General features: G+C 40.9%; 2 protein-coding genes across 4 annotated transcripts in view; one reads left to right on the top strand and one right to left on the bottom strand.

The window, feature by feature from the left end:
• Nucleotides 1–10,103, bottom strand: part of TMEM31 (transmembrane protein 31) — a 23,525-nt gene extending 13,422 nt beyond the window's left edge. Inside the window, exon 1 of the mRNA XM_036839839.1 lies at nt 9,895–10,103. The gene's annotated coding sequence lies outside the window, so the exon portion shown is untranslated. The remainder of the gene's footprint in view (nt 1–9,894) is intronic.
• Nucleotides 9,139–21,871, top strand: MORF4L2 (mortality factor 4 like 2). 3 transcript variants are annotated; one of them, XM_036839836.1, is made up of 4 exons: nt 9,139–9,217; nt 11,969–12,057; nt 18,680–18,783; nt 20,322–21,871. In XM_036839836.1, the coding sequence occupies exon 4, from the start codon at nt 20,346–20,348 to the stop codon at nt 21,210–21,212; it is 867 nt and encodes a 288-aa protein (XP_036695731.1). In that variant the 5' UTR covers nt 9,139–9,217; nt 11,969–12,057; nt 18,680–18,783; nt 20,322–20,345; the 3' UTR covers nt 21,213–21,871. The 3 variants fall into 3 exon arrangements, with proteins under 3 accessions (XP_036695731.1, XP_036695730.1, XP_036695732.1); XM_036839835.1 differs by lacking the exon at nt 9,139–9,217 and adding an exon at nt 10,432–10,542; XM_036839837.1 differs by lacking the exon at nt 9,139–9,217 and adding an exon at nt 10,613–10,804.

The raw sequence follows: 21,871 nt of genomic DNA, 5'->3' as shown, positions 1-21,871 counted from the left end.
ATCAACTTACGGAAGCCCTGAATTCTTATCAGCCTCTCTCCCCTTATACTTACTAACAATGCCTTGTTGACTGATCTGTCTTATCAGTCCTCAATTTAACACTAATCGTTAACTACTTCAGGCAGTGAGAATCATTGTTATAAATACAGCCTTGACTATCAGGAGGGCAAGAATGCTTGGGAACTTTGGTCACAGCAGCACATTTGCTATCTTGACTGCATTTACCACTATTCCCACACAGAGAAACAAACAATTGGCTCTTTTAGAAAACTAATCTCTCATGGGATTTTCCCATAAGGCAACTGGGTCAATGGATTACAATGTCTTAGAATTCTAGATGCTGGCACAATAGAGCTGGAAGGGCCTTCCCAGATCATTTTGTCTTGTCTGCTCATCAGACAACATGGGGACACTGAGGGCCTGATAGGATAAAGTTCAGGCCCTAAGTGTAACTAACTCCCTTTTTTTTTTTCAAATAGTTGAAGCTGTTAAGGGAAAGGATGGAATAGAAAGTGAGGGACCAAAGTGTATCATAATTTATTAGCTCCAGAGACTCATTTCTGAGACTGCTCTGACAAGTTGACTACAGCAGATTCAAGGCCAAATGGAATCTGTAGCTGAGGAAACTGTCCCTGTGATACCATTCAGTCCCCAACCTCTGCCACGTTAATCCATTTGCTGATACCCACATTAGATGTCCGAAGTCCCCATAGAAAGAGGATAGCACAAATCTTGCCAACACTTAGGATGGTACAGGTGTAAAATGGTGATGCCAAGCTCCAAATTCTACAAACTCAGGGTATCCTTGTCCAGGGTTCTTTTGTGAATTTATTTGTGAAGCCCTTAGTCTTACACTTCCTTTACCCTTTCCCTAATGGAAACATACCTATTATCACCCATTTGATTAGCCTAAGCTTCAAGCTGTCCTTTAAGGAAGGAAATAATGTGACTTTTCACTAACACATCATTATCCTTCTTTGAAAAATACTCCATTGACTTTGGAGTTAACCTTTCCTGTCCCATCTCTTAGAATTTCAAATTTCAGATGTATGAACCCTATTCACATAAGGCCACCTAACAAGAGTAATGAGTCATGGAAATTAATCTCATTCATGTCTATCTGCTACTTATATATTCCTCTCTCTCTGATACCCTGGTGGTGGATTCATTTTCAGGGTAAAGGATTCAAGGGAGAGAGAAAGGGTAAAAACTAATGAATATATCTTCAAAACTTCATTGGCACTATGTTTGATGTTATCCCTCAAGCAAGAGATAACCAGTTAGGCCTGTAGCTACAAAACAGTATCCATTGCTTCCCTTTACTCTCCCTTGGGGTGGGGTCAGGGGCAGGAGTGCACTGCCTCTCTGACATCCCCATTTGTTATGTTCCTAACCACCTGGGAACCAAATCTAAGATGAAAAGGAACCATCCCCTGGCATTAACCTCTACCCCAGGCTGAAGGCGGGTGCTTTATGATGACCTTTGGAAGGTTTCTTGGAGCCACATTTTTGTTTCAGCTCACTTCAGGGGGCAGGCCAGCTCCTCAATTTTTATTGGGAAATCTAATTGCTTTTCCTGTGATTCCTTGAGTTCCTTCACTCTGTTTCACTCAAGGGGTGTACACTGTAGGCCCATTTGCCTTATTAGGTACAACCTCATAAGGCTGAAGAATGGCTACTACCTGACTGCCCTTCCAGACATTCTTCACCCTGCTACTTAGCCTCCTCCTGGAAGGGTGAAAATCTAGTGCGGATTGGCATCCATTCTTTGTGTCTCACTGAGTCCCCACTTTCGCAGAGGACTAACCCGAGATTCAGCTCCTTTGCAGGCTCTTAGTGCCCTAAAAAATCTCCCAAATTGAGCCCAGGTAAGGCAAAGTTCTTCACTCAACAATTTGAGCGTATCAACTGAGTGATCAGTATGAGAGGTTCACTCAACTGTGAACCCCATTAAGGTAGGAATAAGGCCTTCTTCACCTGTAGCTAAGAGCACAGTGTTTGAAACAACCGAGATGGACAATAAATGCCAGCCCAATGAACAACCGCACCTGTGAAAGTAAGTGCATTTGGCCCTACTGCTAAATCTCTCCGGTTGGAAGGACCAAAGAGTAAGTTTTCTTGTGTTTTTGGAGGAGGGAGTGGTGTAGGGGAGCAGGTAAGGAGGGAATATGAGTCCACAAGATAATTGGGAGGATAGGGTTCAGGGTAAGCTGAGGTTGGAGTTGGGTATTGTTAGTTTGAACTGGCTTTTTATTTGTTTTGTTTTCTTCAAGTCAGTGTTGGACTTCCCTGGTGGTCCAGTGTTAAGACTCCATGCTCCCAACGCAGGGGGCAAAGGTTCAATCCCTGGCTGGGGAACTAAGACTCCACATGCTGCAAGGCACGGCCTTAAAAAAAAAAAAAAGTGTTGTCTAATGATTTCTTCATCCCATAATCAAAAGCACTGAAAGTTTTTTAAACTTTGCCCATAGATGTGAGAACAATCTCTTCAGCTGGCTTTCATCTATGAATATTGCCTCATCCCCCTTGGATTCATTCATAAATTTTTGTGGAGCACCCACCACAATATGCCAGGCACTGTACTAACTACGAGGGCAACACAGTGAAGAAGAAACTTAGCCCCTGCCCTCAGAGGGCTTATATTCTGGTGCAGGAGACAAACTGTAGTAAGTTAGTGGAGAATAGTAAAAGGGAAAAAGTATTATGAAAATATATAAGAGGGAGAATTGACCTGATTATGGTAGAAGCTGGGGAAGAGGTGTCATGGAATGCTTCCCTGAGACAGAGACATTTAAGATATGACCTGAGGGGAAAGTGAGAGGGAGGGAAGCAGGAAGGACATAAGAGGAGGGAAAAGAGAACAAAGGGAGTTTTTAAAAGGAAAAAAATGAAACAGATTTGCATTTTGCCAAGAACGTTCTGAGTCACAGTGTGGGAAACAAATTGTAGGGAGACAAGAGTAGGACATGATATGAAGATGGCAAAGGAAAAAGGGGAATGTAGTGGGTCCAAGGGGAACGTAAAGCAAGGGCACTTCACCTGGTCCTGAAGGTCAAAGAAGGCCTCTGTGAAGAAGTGACATTTCAGGTGAGACCTGAAGGCTGGGTTAGGCATGGTGAGGAGCTGGAGGGGGTGAGGAGTTGAAGAGAATCTCCATCACAATAATCTTCTGCTTTAGCCAAAGCAGTCCTTTTTGCTAATGCTTTGGTCTCAACCTGGAATGCCAAGTGCCTTTTCTTTCTAGTCAAATCATGTCTATCTTTCTAGGCCCTCTCAAATCCCACCTTTTCTGACCACACCCAGATATGGCTTCTCTTGCTTCTAAACTCCTATTCCATGTTTGTCACTTAGCGTTTAAAGATACACTATTTAGTGTTGTTATTTAACTTTACACATAACCACAAACTCTTTGTAAGCTCCTTAAACTTATGAACTGTCTTCAATTACTTTGGCATCACCCAGGGTACCTAGCTCAGTGATGAGCACATAAGGTACTCACTGAATGAATGAATGAATGAATGAGGCACTAGAGCCCCTGCAGGCCTCCTTTAGTAATTCACTATTATCTGTGAAGCTGACAAGGAAAAGGTTTTCTTTCCCTACAAGATTTCTGCTACTTGCATTCAAAGACCTAAGATTCGAAATCAACAGCTCCTTCCCACTGGTCACTGCTTCTCACCCCCCTTCCAATCCTGCCCCCTCTCCCACCACCACCTTCTATTGTTTCTTCTGTCTTCTGGTTGTCAGCCAGGATGAGAAAATGGTCTAGCTGTCCTCAGAGACTTACACCAGCCTGGACTGCTCTGCAGTGCCATGAAGGGCCAGGACTTTTGTTTACAGCTGGGACCATGGTGAGGCGGTGAGCACAGCTGACAGCCCCACGCTGGAGCAAACATCAATCTTCTTCTGTCCTCTCAGCCAAGTTTCACAGACCAGCTCTATTGAAAACTGGCTGCACCCGCCTGGGTCTCACTGACATCCCACCCACAACTCTGGCCTGGGAGCTGCTGGGTGAATCTTGGCTTTGTACCTTTTAGGCACTGCCCTTGCTCTCTTCTCTGGCCCCAGCCTCTAATCATGCTACCTCAACTTTAGGGCTTTGAAAGAACTTGTCCTCCTAGGTCCCCACACTCCACAGTGCCCCACCTCTCCAACCATATCTTCTGACTCCCACCAGTGCACCAACACCCTTGCTTGCTCAGTCGAAGTAAAAACACAACAACAAAAAAGAACCAAACCACCCAGTTTTCAAAGTGTACTTTTATTGAGCCTGCCTTTCCAAGCTGAGCAGACAAGATTCCAGGCCCTTGGACGCTCACGTGCGTATGTAATCTTTGCCTTCAGACGGCTTTCCCACTTGTTTTAAAACCTGCAAATCAGATGGGGCCTGGAGCCTTCAAAGACTATCCTTTGAGATCCCAAGTGAGGGCCTCTTTGCCACATATTCTGCTCCCTGGTCTCCTCCTTCCCTAGCACCTTTGCCCTCTCCAGCACTCACCTGGGGTGAGAATGAAGCGCCTTCTCTTGCCCCCAGGTTCTCTTTGCCTGTTTTTCTCTGCCTACTGGCTAACAGTTTTCACCAATTAGCTGAGGCCTGTTTCCTGGTTTTCACCCTCTCCCCACTCCCAAAGGCCCGAGGGAGATGATTCACTTCTCTCACTTGCAGTAGCTCATTATAGCAACACTTCTTCAGGGATCCGGTAGAGAGGGACTGCAGACCGGAGGAGTCTCCCCTTCTAGGAGACCTTCTCAGGATTTCCAGCACAGAGGCTTTTTCAATCTAAAATACCCCCCTCCCCATATTTTTACATGGTACCTTCCTACTAAATGTTATTACCCAAGCCCTTGGTTAACAGAAGAGAATCCCATGTGTGTTCTCCTTCCCAGGACTGATGAAGCACTTTTAATTTTTCTTTCTTTTTTTTTGTCTTTTTTAACTGTTTTATTATGGAAACCTTCAAAAAAAAACACAAAAGTAGGAAGACTAGTATAATGAACCCCCATGTGCCCATCATTAAACTTCGACAACTTAAAGACACAGCACTTTAAGTGCTACTGGCTTGTCCTCTTTAATACGACAGCTGAAATTTTCAAAAGGCATAGCTTTTATCATTCCCAGTAAAATGGGGACTGTGAGTGCAGGTTATAAGCACGAACACAGTTATCTCTGAAAAAGGGCTCAAGGCATCCTCTCGAGGCAATGCTCAGATTGTAGGAGTCAGTATACACTGGGGGAAATCAGTCCTCATCTCTGTTGGTCGATGTGTACTACGGATGAGTTGACATGATGATTCCAAGTGAGGTGTGTGGTTCACAAAGCCACACATTTTGGTGAATCGCATGCTAAACTACTGACTCAGGAAGGGGAAACCAAGGGATTGTGTGCAAGTCTGGCATCCCAAGGCCACTCGAGGACTACACTGATTAGATTCAGGTTCTCAGTCATTTGAAGTAACCTCTTTCTGCCACATGGATGGGTCAGTTGGAGCAGGGCGGGGGTTGATTACAGAAGAGGAGAGGAGCTAGAAGAGAATAGATACCCCTAAAAGGATAAAACTTTCCCATGACTAGTTCCATCATTGGCCCTGTCTATCATGGGCTAGCAAACTAGACTGATCCAGACTAATTTGCTGAACTTGTTTTATGAAATCCCTATAGAACAAGGCAGGTACAAATAGATAGAAAAAACATTGTTATTAAAGAAATACCATTTTGCTTAGCCTTGAAATATTAGGTTTTTAAAAAACTTTTAAATTAACCAAGCATTCTTTTAAAAATCATCCAATAAGCTAGTCAGAACCAAATGAAAAAATATCAAATTAACCTTAAAATGGAGCAATTTCATCTACTACCCAGAAGCCATGGGAAGATACTGGTGTCCCTCTCCACCCTCCAGAAGACACTGACCACTACCTTCCAGACCTAGCCACGAGGTAAGACAAGCAAGGCCAGCAGATACTGTTGGGCAGGGCAGGTTGTACCCTGCACAAGGGTACCCAACTGAGAGGGAACAAGTGGAGGCTGAAATTCATTCTTCAACTGCCCTGGTGGAGCTCCAATACCCCTGAGAAAGAAAACATTTTTCTCATTGTTCCACTAGAGTGGACACATCTCTGCAATTTGTCTGCCCCCAGGTGGCACATGTTTCTAATTAGCACAAAGGCATCATATGAGCAAATGGTGGCCTTGAAAATTAACTTAGAGATCTTAGAGCCATCAGGTGTTCTGTGAAGGCTGCGACCATAAATAGCCTGTTTGGCCTTGGGCCTTGAAACCAAACATTGACCAAAGCTATATTTCCCTTCCAGTTGACACAGATTGTGAAGACACTGATTCAGCTGTAAAATAAAATGGAAGAAGAGTAACTCACATTTTCTGAGGATCTAATAAGAGTCAGGAGTCTGCTGAAGCTTCATCCCACTAGTAAGTGGAAGGGGCAGGAGAGTATTCACATTTGAGAGGGTTCCATGGCATAATGGGAAAAAACATGGGCTCTGAAGTCACAGAGAAGTCTGAATCTTTGGTCTGCTGTTTACTAGTTGGCAACTTGAGTAAATATTTAACTTCTCTGGGCTTCAGTGAGGAGTCACTAAGATAACTGATGTAAAGAGCTGAGCATAGTGCTGCCTGGCACATAGGAGGCATTCAGTTCCTATGTCTTTTTCTGCTACTACCCTGACTCCAAATTTAATTCACATTATTCACACCCGTGGCCTTAGGACCTCACTCAGTAGAGCATAAGGACAGGTCTACCAGACAGAATACTGGAGGGAGAGTCAGGAGACGTGGGTCCCAATGCCAGATATATCCGCTGTTATATAGTATATTGGGTAAGTTACTCCCCTCTCCGGACCCCATCAATAAAACAGGAGAATATACCTAGCTCTGACGCTGAAAGGCAAGAGCAGAGGAAATTACTTTTCTTGGGCACCTGCCATGAAATATACACTAAGCTAGGCCCTTTTACATACCTTATATACACTAAATCAGCACTGTCCCATAAAACTTTCTGATGGTGGGAATGTTCTATATTTGTTGATATCTAATTTGGTACTAACACTAGCCATAAGTAGCTACTGAGCCCTTGAAATGCGGTTAGTGCAACTGAGGAACTAAATTTTTAATTTTACTTAAATTTAACTAATTCAAATTTAAATACCTATGTGTCTAGTGGTTACTGTATTGGATACTGCAGCTCTAAGATTATGAAGCAGGAATATTTGTTCCCATTTACTATATGTTGAAACTGAGGCTCAGAAAAATTAAAGAACTTGCTGAAAGTCACATAAATAGTAAATAACTAAATCAGATTCAAAACAAGGAGTAGAAAGTTTAGCAAGGTAGTACTGTCAGATACACCAGGAATTACCTAGGCTCTACTACTTACAAGTTACATAACCAAAGAGAAATAATTATAGTCTCTAGAACTCACTTTCATCATCTATAAAATAAGGATAATTATCACCTAATTTATAGGCTTACTGTTGAGATTAATGGGTTAGAGCTATATATAGAGTGTCGCTTTCAACAACTGTCTTTCCTCACCGTCCTTTTTCCTCCCCCACACATAGAAGAGGTTTAGACATAAACTAAAAAAGATAACTGTAGGGTAGAGAGCATGTGGGAAATATAAAAGCAAGAAAGGAAACACGAGCTTTCATGTGATATTTTATTATAGAATGGAGATGAGAGAAGGTATGAAATCATCAAAATACTTCCATTTATTTGGTTTGCTTCCCTGCCCTCTTCTTGATGCTCTAGTCAACGTTAGCCAAGGCAGGGAACAAGGTGTCTGTGATGCATTTTGAGGCCCAGAAAGACAAGCTACTGTGGCTGAACAACACAGTACTGTCAAAGGCTTGGGCTCGAAGGACAGGTAAAGTCCAATTCTGGTTCCCAAACTTTTGTATGCACTGAGAAAATATTAGGCACCTCTTCACAATAGTTTTTAATCTGTGAAATGGGACAGATAACACGCAGGGGGTCTCAATAAAACATATACAGCATTTATTATTTTGCTTTACATTCTGTAGTACCCTCTAGTGGAGTGTACAAAAATAAGCATTGTATTTCTGCCCTCCAAAGCAGTGCTTTTAACTTCAGTGTGCATTGGGATCACCAGAACAGTTTGTTATAACAGATAGCCAAACCCTACCTACTCCTAGAATTTCTGATTAATTAGGTTGGAGGTGAGAATCTAAATTTCTGACAACTTCCCAAAAGGTGATAACGATGCTATTGGTGTGTCTGGGAAACACTCTGAGAACTTCTGCTCTAAATCCTGCCCTTTCTGGGTGTGTGCTTGTGTGTGTTCATGAGCACACACGTGCATGCATGCACACATGTATAAGATCTATAACTGAAAAAGGTATAACTTTTGTTGTTTGATGTTCACTTATTAGTATGCATCTAATAAGGATTTTGTGAAGAATAAAAGAATATCCATGTGAATGATATGACACAGCATCTAAAATATAGAGAGCATGAAAAAAACTGAGGATCACAGAACATTAATCCCAGGTTCTCAGAACTAGTAAGTGTGGAATGGGGTTTAAAATTAGGCCTCTGACTCCAAAAACATAATAGTTTAACAGTACCACTACAGAAAATAGGGTGAAAACACACATATCTAATCATAATTTCAAAAGTAAAGAGATCAGTTTTCAATACCAGGGTCCAAGTCCATTAAAGAGAAACGTCTTTACTGACAAAACAGCCATCTATATTTTCCCTTTGGGGGGGGGGGGCGGCATTTGAAGAGAAGATCTTAACCCCACAGAAAGGGTTAGAATCTCATCAGCATTAGTGTCTGGGGTCATTTATCATTTCTGACCGCCCCCCACCCGCAAAAGGCAAGTAGGAAAGAAGAGAGAGATGGGGGGAGGATTTTTTTAAGGAGGAAAGAAGGAAAGAAATGAGGTAAAACATTTGAATCAAGGGCCATAGTCCCCTGCCTTGTGGGGCTAGTAACAGAAGTTAATTTGATTTTTCCCTAGCAATGAAAGATATATATGATCTCTATAGATTGGAGAGTTCAACAAATCAGAAAAGGGGGGGATCCCATAATTCCAGGGACCAAACAGCCAATCCTTTGCTGGAATTTGGCGGCATCTAGTGGCAAACTCAATAGGTATAAACCTCACCCAGAGAACTTTCTGGAAAATTAAGAGTGCGTACTTGCCTGAAGAGCACTCTGCCTGGAGATCAGGACAAAAAGGTAAGAGAGCCTCAGCCCCCACAGAAATTCGGAGTCCCTAGTGGAGGGGAAGTCTGTCGTATATAGATATTCTCAGCAGAAAATTGTTTGTGCCAGGAGAATTGGAAGCAACTTGAGGAGGGGAGGGCGGAGGGAGCGGGGGTTGGGGGGGAAGGCTATTAGGGAACACCAATAAGCTGCTTCTTGGAATTGCTAATATGAGAATGGGAGGGTTTGGCTCTTCACCGCTGGAGGGCTACGGTTCAGAACAGGATTTTGACGTGGAGAAAGACGTGGGAAGAAAGTGTATTTTTAGGCTCTAAAATTAAATCGATAGGGGACACCGAAATATTTCTAGCTAAGACCTTTTATCTCAATTACGGTCGCCTTGCCTTAATTACTTAATTTTCCTGAGAATAATTTTCAAACATACACAAAAGTAGAAAACTATCCGTAGAGCGCGCGCCCCTACGCGCGCACACACGCACATGCACCCGCTTCGGGACACACACCGGCCCCAACGCTAGGGGCGCACGCCTGCACACACCAGCTACCTCCAGCGCCACGAGGCCTGGCGTTCACGCACACGCCAACCCCAAGGCCACGTGGGCTCGCCTGCGCGCAGACGCCGTGACACTGCGCGCCCGCAGCGCTCCCCCGCACCCCAACTCGCACACACATCAAAACCCCCACTCTACCTTATTTTTTTTTCCTCCAAGAGTTGTGCAACAGGTTCGGGGGCGTGGCCCCAGATTTGACCTAGCGCTTCCCCACTCGCGGGAACCTTAGCTCATTTCCGCCCATCCTGTTTCCGCAGGCCACGTAGACACTTCCTTTCCCAGTGGAAAAAAAAAACCCATAATGCCTCCCTGCAGGAAAAAAAAAAAAAAAAAAAAACACCTCTGGTCTGGGGAACTCTGGGTCGTGAAAGTAGGCCACGTGAACACCCTGCCCTATAGACTTATGACCCAACTGCTGTCGCGCTTTTGGAGGGCGGGCTAAGAACCTAAGAGGGCGAACATCATTGGCCAGAGCCCGCACTAAAGGAGGAAGGTGATTGGTTTGCTTCAAGCCTTAACCGTGAAGAAGCAGACTGCTAGCACCCGCCTTTACTGCGGCGAAGTGTCATTGTTGACGTGGTGCGCTTCGTCCAATCATTTGGTTATAGAACATTCTAAAACTTAGACAAGACGATTGTGATTGGCTGGAGGGCATAAACCCGCCTCCAGGGTGACGTGTCTGCCTATGGATATCAGTTGCCAGAGAAACCTGGCTTTACTATGGCGGTTGGAGGGTCGGCAGTCATCACACGTCGGCTGCTGGAAAGAGCTGGATTCTCGTTTCAGGTTTCGGGGTGGGGGTGGGGAGAAAGGGTTGACGATTTCCTCTTATCGTCGCGTATATAGGCAAGATTAACTAATGGCTTTACAATCGGGGAGAGCTAGATTCAAATTCCTACTCGCCAACGCCCAGCTTGGGCTGGCTGCTGTTCTTTCTGCGTCTCGGTTTCCATGTTTGTAAAGTGGTGATAATAATAGTATCTACCTCAGAGACGTGTGCCTCCGAGGCGTGTGCTGTATATTAGTGCGTGTAATATACGAAAGCGAGGTAATGTAGTGCGTATAATAACTTAATACGAAGCCTGGCTCCGGAAGATATTAGCTATTATTGTGGAGAGAAAAACCCGGGTAATAGAATGAGAAAAAGCATAAAATTATGTAAAGTCGTTCATTACAGTGCTTTTCCTGCCCATCACCCCCTTCCCTAGAAGAAATTCGAGATATAAGAGAGACGTATCAATCTTTACCGATGAAATAATTTATTTGGGAATTACCTCAAAATAGCGGGGATTGGAATTTTCCATATTGAAAAGTTAAAAAAAAAAAAAGCGGCGTGGGGGTGGGGAGAGATGGAGAATGAGAGCGAGCTGGAGGTGAACCGCATGCGAGGAGTAGGCCTTGTTTGGATCCTGATTCGGACACACCAACTATAAAAAAAAAAATGTTTAACACGCATCGGGAAATTTTGAAGACGGATTCGATATTTGATGTTTTTTAAGGAATTAATGACGATGTTTTAGACGTTGTAATGGTATTGTGGTTATGTTTTCAAATTGTCTTTAGCTTGTAGAGATAATATACGAAAATATGGATTAAATAATAAAATGTCTCAGATTGGCTTCAAAATACGTTGATGTCTAGGATTTGCTTCAAAATAAGCTCAGCGGTAGGGGGAAGTGGGGAGGGGTATAGATGAAACAAAATTGGCCCTAAGTTAATCGTTTAAGCTGAGTGATGGCCATATGGGATTCCTTATATTATTCTGTCTACCTTGGTATATGTTTGAAATTTTCCATAATAAAATACAGAAAGTCAGCTCTTCAGTGAGCTTGAAAAAAACGGAGTGGGGGGGAGCAGTGGGTGGGGTTATAGATAAAACAAGATGGCCTTCAGTTGGTAATTGTTGAAGCTGGATTATACATTCGCATAGGTTTATAATATTATTTCCCCCTACATTTTTATCCATTTGAAATTATCCTTAATAAAAAGTACTTTAAAAAAGCAAAAACAAATTACTTTATCAAAAATCAGGGTAAATGTACAATAAGGTAAATTTGAAAATGTAACCACAAGAAAGGAAAAAAACACTTGTACATTATTTATCAGCTTTGGTGTCCTTTGTGTGTGATAAAACGCATTGATGGAAAAGAAAACGTTCATCTCATATCTTTTTATTTTATGTCCTTTCCTGTCCCCTTGTTTGACCTTCTAGGCTACCATCAGAAAAGCTAAGTTTGCTGAATAGTGAGGATCAGAAGATCTGATCCTGATTGCAGAACATCCCTGATTACAGAATCTTGGGTAAGTGCCTCCCTTCTCCTGGCCTCAGTTTGCAAACAAGATAATTCCACATAACCTTCCTAACTGTCCAGGAATATTTTGAGGATTAATAAGCGCCTGTCTAGGAAAGCACTCTACATTCTAAGAAGGGAAGGATGGAGCTAAGTCCATTTGTGCTTCCAGTATAGAAAGTGCCTAAACAACAGAGGGCTGTATAATTTTACATTCCTTGATAAAAGATACTGTAATTGATCCCCTATAGTTAGCTCCATACATCCTTTTTTTTTTTTTTTACTTTGTGGCATCCCATATGCAGCATAATTTAGTGGTTAAGAGCAAATACTGACTTCCTGAATATAAATCCTGGCTCTGCCACTTATTGTGTGATCCTGGGCAAGATACTTACTCGCTTTGTCTCTAAATTTCCTCATATGTAAAATAAAGATAATAACAGTTCCTACTTCATCGGATTGTTGAGGGAATTACATGTAAAATTACAGGACATTGTTTGGCACATATAAGTGTTTGAGTTAATAATTATGACTCTTAGTCCTTCTTCATCCTGTTTTACACACACGTGCACATGTGCACACACATGTTAATAAAAGCAGTAGATACCTTTTTGGAGTTGTAAATAATAATAATAATACTGTTGGTTTCTCTCCTGATTTTCCAGAAGCAGCAGTTACTACTAGAACTGAATTCTGAAATTATAACTTCTGACTTACCCTAACAATCTAGAAAGATATTGAGTATGTTGATCATGTTTATTTATAAGGGAATTTCCAGGAGCTATAATTTTAACTAGTAAATCATAACCATATTCAGTCTGCTAACAGCTTTTATATCATTCCTCTTTTGTCTCAGACTCAAAAAATATCTGTTAAACATAAAGGAAGTGTTCCAAGATCCAGAATTGATATAAATGTAACTGACATGGTGTATATGCATTTAAAGGTTTATTCCAACAAACTGTTGGAGATATTGTTCACACTCACTTGTGACACATTCATACACAAAAATGTCAGCATTTGGAGTCTGTATTCCTGAATGGCCCATCATTTGCATGAGGAGATGAAGGAAGTTTTTTCAGTCTCTTGACAGCTTTATTTTCCCATGGAGTCACGATATTTTCCTTTTTACTTTTTTTTCTTCTGAAAACTAGGTTGCAGAGAAGGGCACTGCCCTGGTGGGAAAGATGCAACAGATGGGTAGGCACAGAACCCCTTTACAGGAGGCCATTTGGAGAATGATTAAAGGTGAAAGGGAGGGAGGTGTACTGTTAGGCCAGTAGCAGCTCAGAGAAGACAAGGGTCAAGGTAGCCTGAAATGGAGAAAGCCTCAAGGAGGAAAAGGACCTTGACCAGGGCCTCTGAGGATGGGCAGAACTTAGAAGGGGGGAAGGAAACCAGTTCAAATGGAATGCCTACAAAGTATACGACATACAATGATAATTAACTGAAAAGTCTAGCTGTGTGTTAGAACCATGGATAAGAATACATCAGAAAATCATTAGGAATTTTAAATATGTGTATTTTAATATAAATCTTCAGTCACATAATTGATCATGTGAATCAGTCTCCTTGTAATGTAAAAAGCTAAAATATGACAGTAGGCCCAGGTTTCCTTTTCTCATACCTCCAATTCTCTTACTCTCCCCAGAGTTAACCACTATTATCAGTTCTGTTTCCTTCGAGATCTCTGATTATGTACCTGTTTAAAAAACGTATATGGATACATATAAAATATTGTTTTGTGTTTTCTTTTACATAAATATGGTGTCACATTATAGGTATTGTTTTGCAACTTGCTATTTTTATTCAACAAATTGTCTTGATATCTTCACATCCATTCATAGAGTTCTGATTCCATTCACAGTGGCATTCCTTTAACTAGCATTATAGTCCATGTAATGGATAAACCACATTTTGTTTTGCCAAATCACTATTGATAGTCCTCTAGGTTGACTCCAGTGTTTTGCTGTTTCAAATTATACTGCATCAAACATCCTTGGAACCCATTTACAAGTGTTATTCCAGGGCAATATTTATATCTTTAAACTATGATGATTAAACCAGTGTTGATACTGGTGTGAGAACAGACATCACTGTGACAGAACAGATGACCTAGTAACAGTGATACCTTTAAAAATTGAATAATCAAAAATCATTGGGAAGAGAGTACCTTAAAAGACCCATAGACCTCTAGGAATTTAGAATGTTATAAATCAGCAATTCAAATCAGTGGGGAAAGGATAGGCTCTAATAATTAATACTAGGAAAAATTAGCTGTATATTTGGAAGAAACTATAAAAATACTGAGAAATAATATAGGAAGTCATTTAGAATATTGATTTGGGAGCATTTTCCCCCCGCATGACATGCCAAAGTTCACAAAGGAAAAGGTTGACACATTCGTGTTTCTTATACACACAGAGAGACCCACTTAGAAGAAAAATGACAGTTTGGAAAAAATATTTCCAACATACCAAAAAACCTTAGTATTTAATTATTAGAAGTCAATAAAAGAGGCAAAACAACCTAGTAGAAACGAGGACAAAATATTTACATAAGAAAAAGATACATATGAATGTCTGAAGATATGCTCAGTATCACACAAATGCAAATAAAAACATCTTACTACATACTAGATTGGACCCCCCAATTTTTTTTCCAAAAAGATGTTTATCCAGTGTTGCTGAAGGTGTGGGTGAATGAACTTTAACGTTTTTGCTGGGAGTACAAATTAAAACAGCTCTTTACAAATTAATTTGCCTGTATGTCATCAAAGTTGTAAATAAGCAAATCCTTTGCGCAGTTCCACTGCTGAGAATGTCCTGAATACTTAACCTAACATGCTAATATGTCTGTACACTGATGTCTGTTACAGCATTTCTATAATAATGAAGTATTGGAAACAACCTAAATGTTCATTTATATGGGGCTGGTTAAATTATATTATGTGGAGATTATAGAATGATGCGGATATTAAAAAGAATGAGCTAGGTATGTGTGGATATAGATGGCCGTGATAAAGTGAGAAAAGGTGGGGAGCAATATGTATCTCACATTTGTCAAGACAAATCAAGTAAATGCATGATACATATTCACAATATGAACAGACACATTTAGTTTTAAAGGTAGGTTTTTGTGTGAATGTGTACATAAAAAGATTTGAAAGCATACACACTCATTCTGGGATTGAGGTGGGGAGGGGAGAATGCCCACATCTTTATATATTCTGGTATTTATAATTACGTAAAGGAACTATTACTCAAATGCTACCACAAAATTAATTACTCAGGCGGGAGGAATATATATTTTCAGTTCACAATTTAAATAATTTCTGGGTGGATTAAGGAATTAAAATATAAACAAATCCATTAAAATGTCATCTTAATCTTTAAGCTTAATGGAAGGAAAAACCACATATTTCATCATACAAATCTTAATCTTATCAGACACTAAACTAGGGGAAATATTTGCCCAATATGATAATTGATAAACAACTGTAAATGTTAAACTCATTAAGAACCAACTCAAAATGAATGGGCAGAGGACAAGTAAAATATAACTGGCCAGGAAACACATTTTTTAAATGTCAAAACCACTAATAAAAAATACAAGCTGAGTAGATACACCCGTTTTCCTTATCAGATTTACAGTGCTGGATAGACGGTGCCGACCAGAGTTGTGAGGTTGAAAATTGCTACAACTTGGGAAAGTAATTTGGCAACAAACATATTACCTCTCAACCTACTAAATCTGCATCTGGGAATCTTAAAGGAATAATGAGGGCAAAAGATATTTTACTTACAGGATAGATTGAGGGGGAGGGTCACTTTCCAGAAAGGGGGTGGTTAAGTAAATTACAGTATGCCCATTTGGTGGATCTCCTACAGCTCTCAAGATGTATGCGGATTATAACCTTACTAACATAGGGAAATGATCCGTTGTAATAGCAAGTTTTTTTAAGTGAAAATCTGATTTAATACCAGGATGAGGTTACCTCCAAGTATTTACACAGAAATTGAAGATAGAAAACTAAGGCAAACATACGGATGTGTTTCCTCAATATCTGGCATACCCTAGAGCTGACCTGTAGGGAACAAGTGGAAAAATATTTGATGACTGTCGTCCCTAATTTGTGCTTCCATTTTCCCCATGTGTTGGATCACCTCCTCACTGATTCACTAATGTATACCATACCCACCAGGGACCTAAGTGCTACTGCAAAAAGCACAAGATACATATTACACAAGGCCTATGGCAAATGGAGGTTAATGATGTAGTTCCATAAGCAAAACTAACACATGAAACATTTAAATACTAAGCTGTGGAGTACTAACGGCTTCATATGACACTGGCGATGGGAGTGAAAGGTGGGCTAGAGTAGTTAGGAAATTTAAAGAGGAAATGGGACTTTCGTGATATTTAGATGAGGGAGATGAAGGGAGGAAGCATGATTGGAGTTAAGAGTGGGTATACAAAGCCAGTAAACGATGTTAATAAAGTCAGAAACTGGCAGATTTGAAGTTTAAAACAGCTCAAAGCAATATATAGTGCTAACGTTTTTAATGAGGAATATGCACAGCACGTCTGCCACCAAGCCGTGGAGTAATGTAAGCTTCTAGGAAGGGAGGTACAAAGTACAGTGACCCTAATGAAACTCCATAAATTTGTATTACAGGTAGGAGCCAGACATCAAAAGGATGGGTCTTCCCTCTGATGTTTGGCTTCCTACTCCAGGTAGTAATAGTTGCTTGATCTGTAGGATACTCAGATGAAAATAAAGGTACTGAGACAATTCTTAGAAAGGCTGCTTCCCTGGCTTTATTCAGTCTGGGCAAAAATCTTGACTCGTGTGGGTATTTTTCTGTACCATGTCAGGTATTTCATTCAACTTGGGACTTTATATGAAAAATAGAATTTGTAGAGAATGATGGAACTCACCCACTTAATGAGAGCCAGGTAGAACTCCTTGTTGTAATTTTCTTGTGCATAAATACATGTAATCAATGCCAAGGATATACAGTAGGTTCAGGGATCATTCTCAAGTTCCTCACTAAGGAATTGCTGATGACCAGTGTGACTTCCAAAAGAGTTCCTGTGCAGCCTGGCTCTACTTCTGTGTGTTTTACAGTCTGGTTGGCACTGGGTCATTCTGCTTTCTTTAGTTTGTATTTTAACTATACCCTTGTTTTGTGGAAGGTCTGCCCATTATTAGCCCCCAGGTAGGCTTTCTGGATTTCACCTATATAACTTAACTAAATTCTCTGATATCCACACATACTGTGTCCCCTCTGTCCCAGTCACAATAATTTTTTTTTAGAAACACTTTGTAAGCTTGGTAGCTTACAATATAATGCCATGAAACACTGGCCACTCTCTGATCATTCACAGGATGTGTCTATATATCCCTCTCAGCCAGAAAGTTTCTGATTCCCACAGGGTCAGTGTCTGTATTCACAGATCTTGATGCTCTCTGAGGAGCACCTTTGCTCTGATTTCTGCTGAGAGCTTTGTGTTCTGTCAGAGGATATCATTTGCTTAGTGATAGAAGCCAGGCCTCTCTCGCCAATAACTGGCTTCCCTGATTCACAGCTCTAGTTTTCTGGCATTTCTCACCTCATTTCCTCTTCACGGATTCCCTGACACCTGCCCACATAATCTTAGGGGCTAGCGATTGGCAAAAGGGCTTTTTTTCTGTGGGTTAAAATTGTAGTTACCAGAGAAACCTGGTTTAAGGCTTGCCCACCATCATATCTCGTTCTTTCCCCGAGGTTACCCTGGCTTTAATGGTGTGGTGTTTATTCATCTAGTTACTTTCCTGTGTATTTTTTTAAAAATACTTATTTATTTATTTGGCTGCGCTGGGTCTTAGTTGTGGCGTGCGGGATCTAGTTCACTGACCAGGGATCGAACCCAGGCCCCCTGCATTGGAAGCGCGGAGTCTTAACCACTGGACCACCAGGGAATTCCCAAATTTCCTATGTATTTTTATACACATCAGTTTAAAACATAGAAATTGGACCTCACTGTTCATAAAAACTGTCTAAAATATTGTTATTTCTCCACTTGTGCTATCTCTGGGATCCTCTTGTACACATTATTGTGCAACTTGCCTATTTACCTAATAGTGTATAATTGAACATCTTTCCATGTCAGTACATGAATCTCTGCTTAATTCATTTGAATGTTCTTCCATGGTGTGCATACATAATAATTTCTATTACCATTTCCCTGTTGAAGAATATTTGTTTCCAGTTCTTCAGTATTACAAACACCCCTGCAGTGAACATCCTTGTATCCATGTTCACATATGCAGGTATTCCTGCAAGGTACTGTGCTAGCTGTTCAGCCACATCGTATTTATGAAATTCTTAACAAGAACCTGTGAAGGCTGGGGGTAATTTGCTACATTCCATAGATGAAAAAACAGGCTAAGAGAGCTTACATATCTTGCCCAGAGCCTCACAACCCATAAATGGCAGAGCCTTATTGAAGTAGAAGTATGTCTAACAGCAGAACTCATGTATTTTCTTTGATATCACAATTGTAAACCACATGTTTTTAAATTAGATTTTTTTCCCAGTATTTCAGAAAAGTTTATCTTCATTGCTGATGTCTGCTTTCCTTTCTAGGTTGTGTCTCCCACCTCATCTCTCCAGACATCCCAGAAGATCTGTAAGATTCCATCTGGGAAAACACTAGGAGTTTTTGGAAGGGAAAGAAGGAAGAGGATTACGTAAGTCAAAGGACTTGTTTAATCTGTCATACCATAAGAATCACAGAACACTGTTTTTTCATCTTTATCTCACTAACCCTCTCTGCTGCATTTTACAGTGTAGATTATCTCTTTTCCTTCTTGAAACTCTCAACTACTTTGGCTTCCAAAATAACATTCTTCTAATTCTCATACGGCTGCTCTGACCTTTTTGTTTTATTTGTTCTCTCTCTCTCTCTCTCCCTCTCCTCACCCCTTAAATACCATTCTTTCTTAGGTTTTTCCAGAACTCTGTACTTGGTTCAGTTTTTCTTCTACTACCAGCTATATGAGGATTACTCTCAAATCTCCATTTCTGGTTTTGACCTCTCACCTAAGCTTTAGAGTCATTTGTTTAACTCCATACCTCACACTTACTACATCTAGTACTGAACTTCTTTCCTCTCTAATCCATTTCCTTCTCCTCTAGATGCAGTCTCATTTGGTGATAATACTATGACCTAATCACCCATTCTCAAAACCCTGGCAGTCATCACTGACTTTATCCCTCAACAATTTATTATCTCCTCCAACAAGCTATTGCTGAAAGTGGTGTTCGGTAGCATTTCTTGTTTGCTCCGAAAATATTCTGTGCCTATAACTATCACTTTACTAACCTTGTTGTTTTATAATTGTCACTTTAGATATTCGAATCCCTAGCGCCTAGCATAGTACATGTCCAGAAGCAGATAAGCAGTAATGTATGATGACTAACTGAATGGATGAGGTTAGGGTGGGGTTCCTGGGGTTAGGGTGGGTGCAGGGGTCATTCTGTATCCTTGTCTGCCTTGTACCCACCATCTCCCCAACTTGTGTGACTCCCTTCTCGTCTACCTGCCTCTGTAAATACTCTGCTTCCCCCCCAGTCAAACTTGGTGTGTGTTCTCCCAAAAAAAAAAAATAAGATCGGGCGCTCCTATTATTTTATTGCTGATTCCAAACTAACCATTAAAAATTAGTGCTTTTATTAATTCATTAATTACTCAGGCTTAAAACTGTGGAGGCACCTTTGACTCCTCCCTCTCCTTCATTTACCAAGTTCTATATTCAGTTTCTCTTGACTCTGTCATCAGCTTAGTTCAGGCCTACTGGACTTACAGAAAAACCTTTGCTGTTACTCATTTTGCCTTCAGCCACCTAAGTTAATCTTTCTTGTTTCTTTCATCTTGTCATTTTCCTGTTCAGAAGTCTTGAATTTCAGTTCCACTGCCTTTTGTAGTTTAATTCATTCTTTCGCTAAAATTATATTCCTGTCTTTTGAGTGGCATTGAAAAGCTAATTTATGGGCAGGTCTGATGAGTGATTGGGTGGGCTGAGAGTAGTGGGTGGGTGGTAGTGAGGATCAAAGAGAGAGAAGAGGTAGTAAGTCACTTACAATTAATTGGTTGGCCCTGAAATAGGATTTGAAATCCAAATTCCAAGAGAGTAGCGTGTGTTGTGCTTTGATAGGTTTTTAGGAAGCACGGTGTGTTAAAGTTCGCCATAGAAAACAACCAAGTAAAATACTTTATATATTACAGTGGTTGGAATAAAAACAGGGTTGAATGAGTTCCAGAAAGCAGGGTTCTCAAACTCGTGGACAACAATCTGCAGACGAAGACAACTTCAAAAAACCAACTAGAAGCAACATGCAGAGAAGTAAGATGAGAGGGGCCTCCTCGGGAAAGAAGACAGCTGGTCCCCAGCAGAAGAATCTGGAAGCAGCACTCCCAGGCAGATGGGGGGGTCGCTCTGCAGAGAACCCCCCTTCAGGGTCCGTGAGGAAGACAAGAAAGAACAAACAGAAGACCCCTGGCAACGGAGATGGTGGCAGCACCAGCGAAGCACCTCAGCCACCTCGGAAGAAAAGGGCCCGGGCAGACCCCACCGTTGAAAGTGAGGAGGCATTTAAGAATAGAATGGAAGTTAAAGTGAAGATTCCAGAAGAATTAAAACCATGGCTTGTTGAGGACTGGGACTTAGTTACCAGGCAGAAGCAGCTGTTTCAACTCCCTGCTAAGAAAAATGTAGATGCCATTCTGGAAGAGTATGCTAATTGCAAGAAATCGCAGGGAAATGTTGATAATAAGGAGTATGCAGTTAATGAAGTTGTGGCAGGAATAAAAGAGTATTTCAATGTGATGTTGGGCACTCAGCTGCTCTACAAATTTGAGAGGCCCCAGTATGCCGAAATCCTCTTGGCTCACCCTGATGCGCCGATGTCCCAGGTTTATGGGGCGCCACACCTACTGAGATTATTTGTAAGAATTGGAGCGATGTTGGCATACACGCCCCTTGATGAGAAGAGCCTTGCGTTACTGTTGGGCTATTTGCATGATTTCCTAAAATATCTGGCAAAGAATGCTGCGTCTCTCTTTACTGCCAGTGATTATAAAGTGGCTTCTGCTGAGTACCACCGCAAAGCCCTGTGAGGGTCTACTGACCACTCACTGTTATGTCTGGTATCTGTAAACACTCTTTTTGTTCTTAGTCTTTTTCTTGTATAATTGATGTTCTTTAAAATTGTTAATGTATAACAGGGCTTATGTTTCAGTTTGTTTTCTGTTTTGTTCTAAACAGAAAATAAAAGGAGTGCAAGCTCCTTTTCTCATTTCAAAGTTGCTACCAGTGTACGCAGTAATTAGACAAAGAAGAAACATTCAGTAGAACATTTTATTGCCTAGTTGACAACATTGCTTGAATGCTGGTGGTTCTATCCCTTTGACACTACACAGTTTTCTAATATGTGTTAATGCTACGTGAAAAAAATGCCCTGATTCCTAGTGCCAAAGGTTCAACTTAATGTATATACCCGAAAACCCATGCATTTGTGCTCTTTTTTTTATGGTGCTTGAAGTAAAACAGCCCATCCTCTGCAAGTCCATCTATGTTGTTCCTTAGGCATTCTATCTTTGCTCAAGTTGTTGAAGGATGGTGGTTTGTTTCATGGTTTTTGTATTTGAGTCTAATGCACGTTCTAACATGATAGAGGCAATGCATTATTGTGTAGCCACGGTTTTCTGGAGAAGTTGATATTTTAGGAATTGTATTTCAGATCTTAAATAAAATTTGTTTCTAAATTTCAAAGCAA

This window comes from Balaenoptera musculus, chromosome X, assembly GCF_009873245.2.
Source record: "Balaenoptera musculus isolate JJ_BM4_2016_0621 chromosome X, mBalMus1.pri.v3, whole genome shotgun sequence".
In the NCBI taxonomy this organism is placed as follows: domain Eukaryota; kingdom Metazoa; phylum Chordata; class Mammalia; order Artiodactyla; family Balaenopteridae; genus Balaenoptera; species Balaenoptera musculus.
Note: the sequence above shows the minus strand (reverse complement) of the source record. Positions and strands in the feature narration are given on the sequence as shown.

Excerpts from the sequence above, each read along its gene's own strand:
- MORF4L2 (XM_036839836.1), top strand. The coding sequence starts at position 20,346 with ATGAGTTCCAGAAAGCAGGGTTCTCAAACTCGTGGACAACAATCTGCA.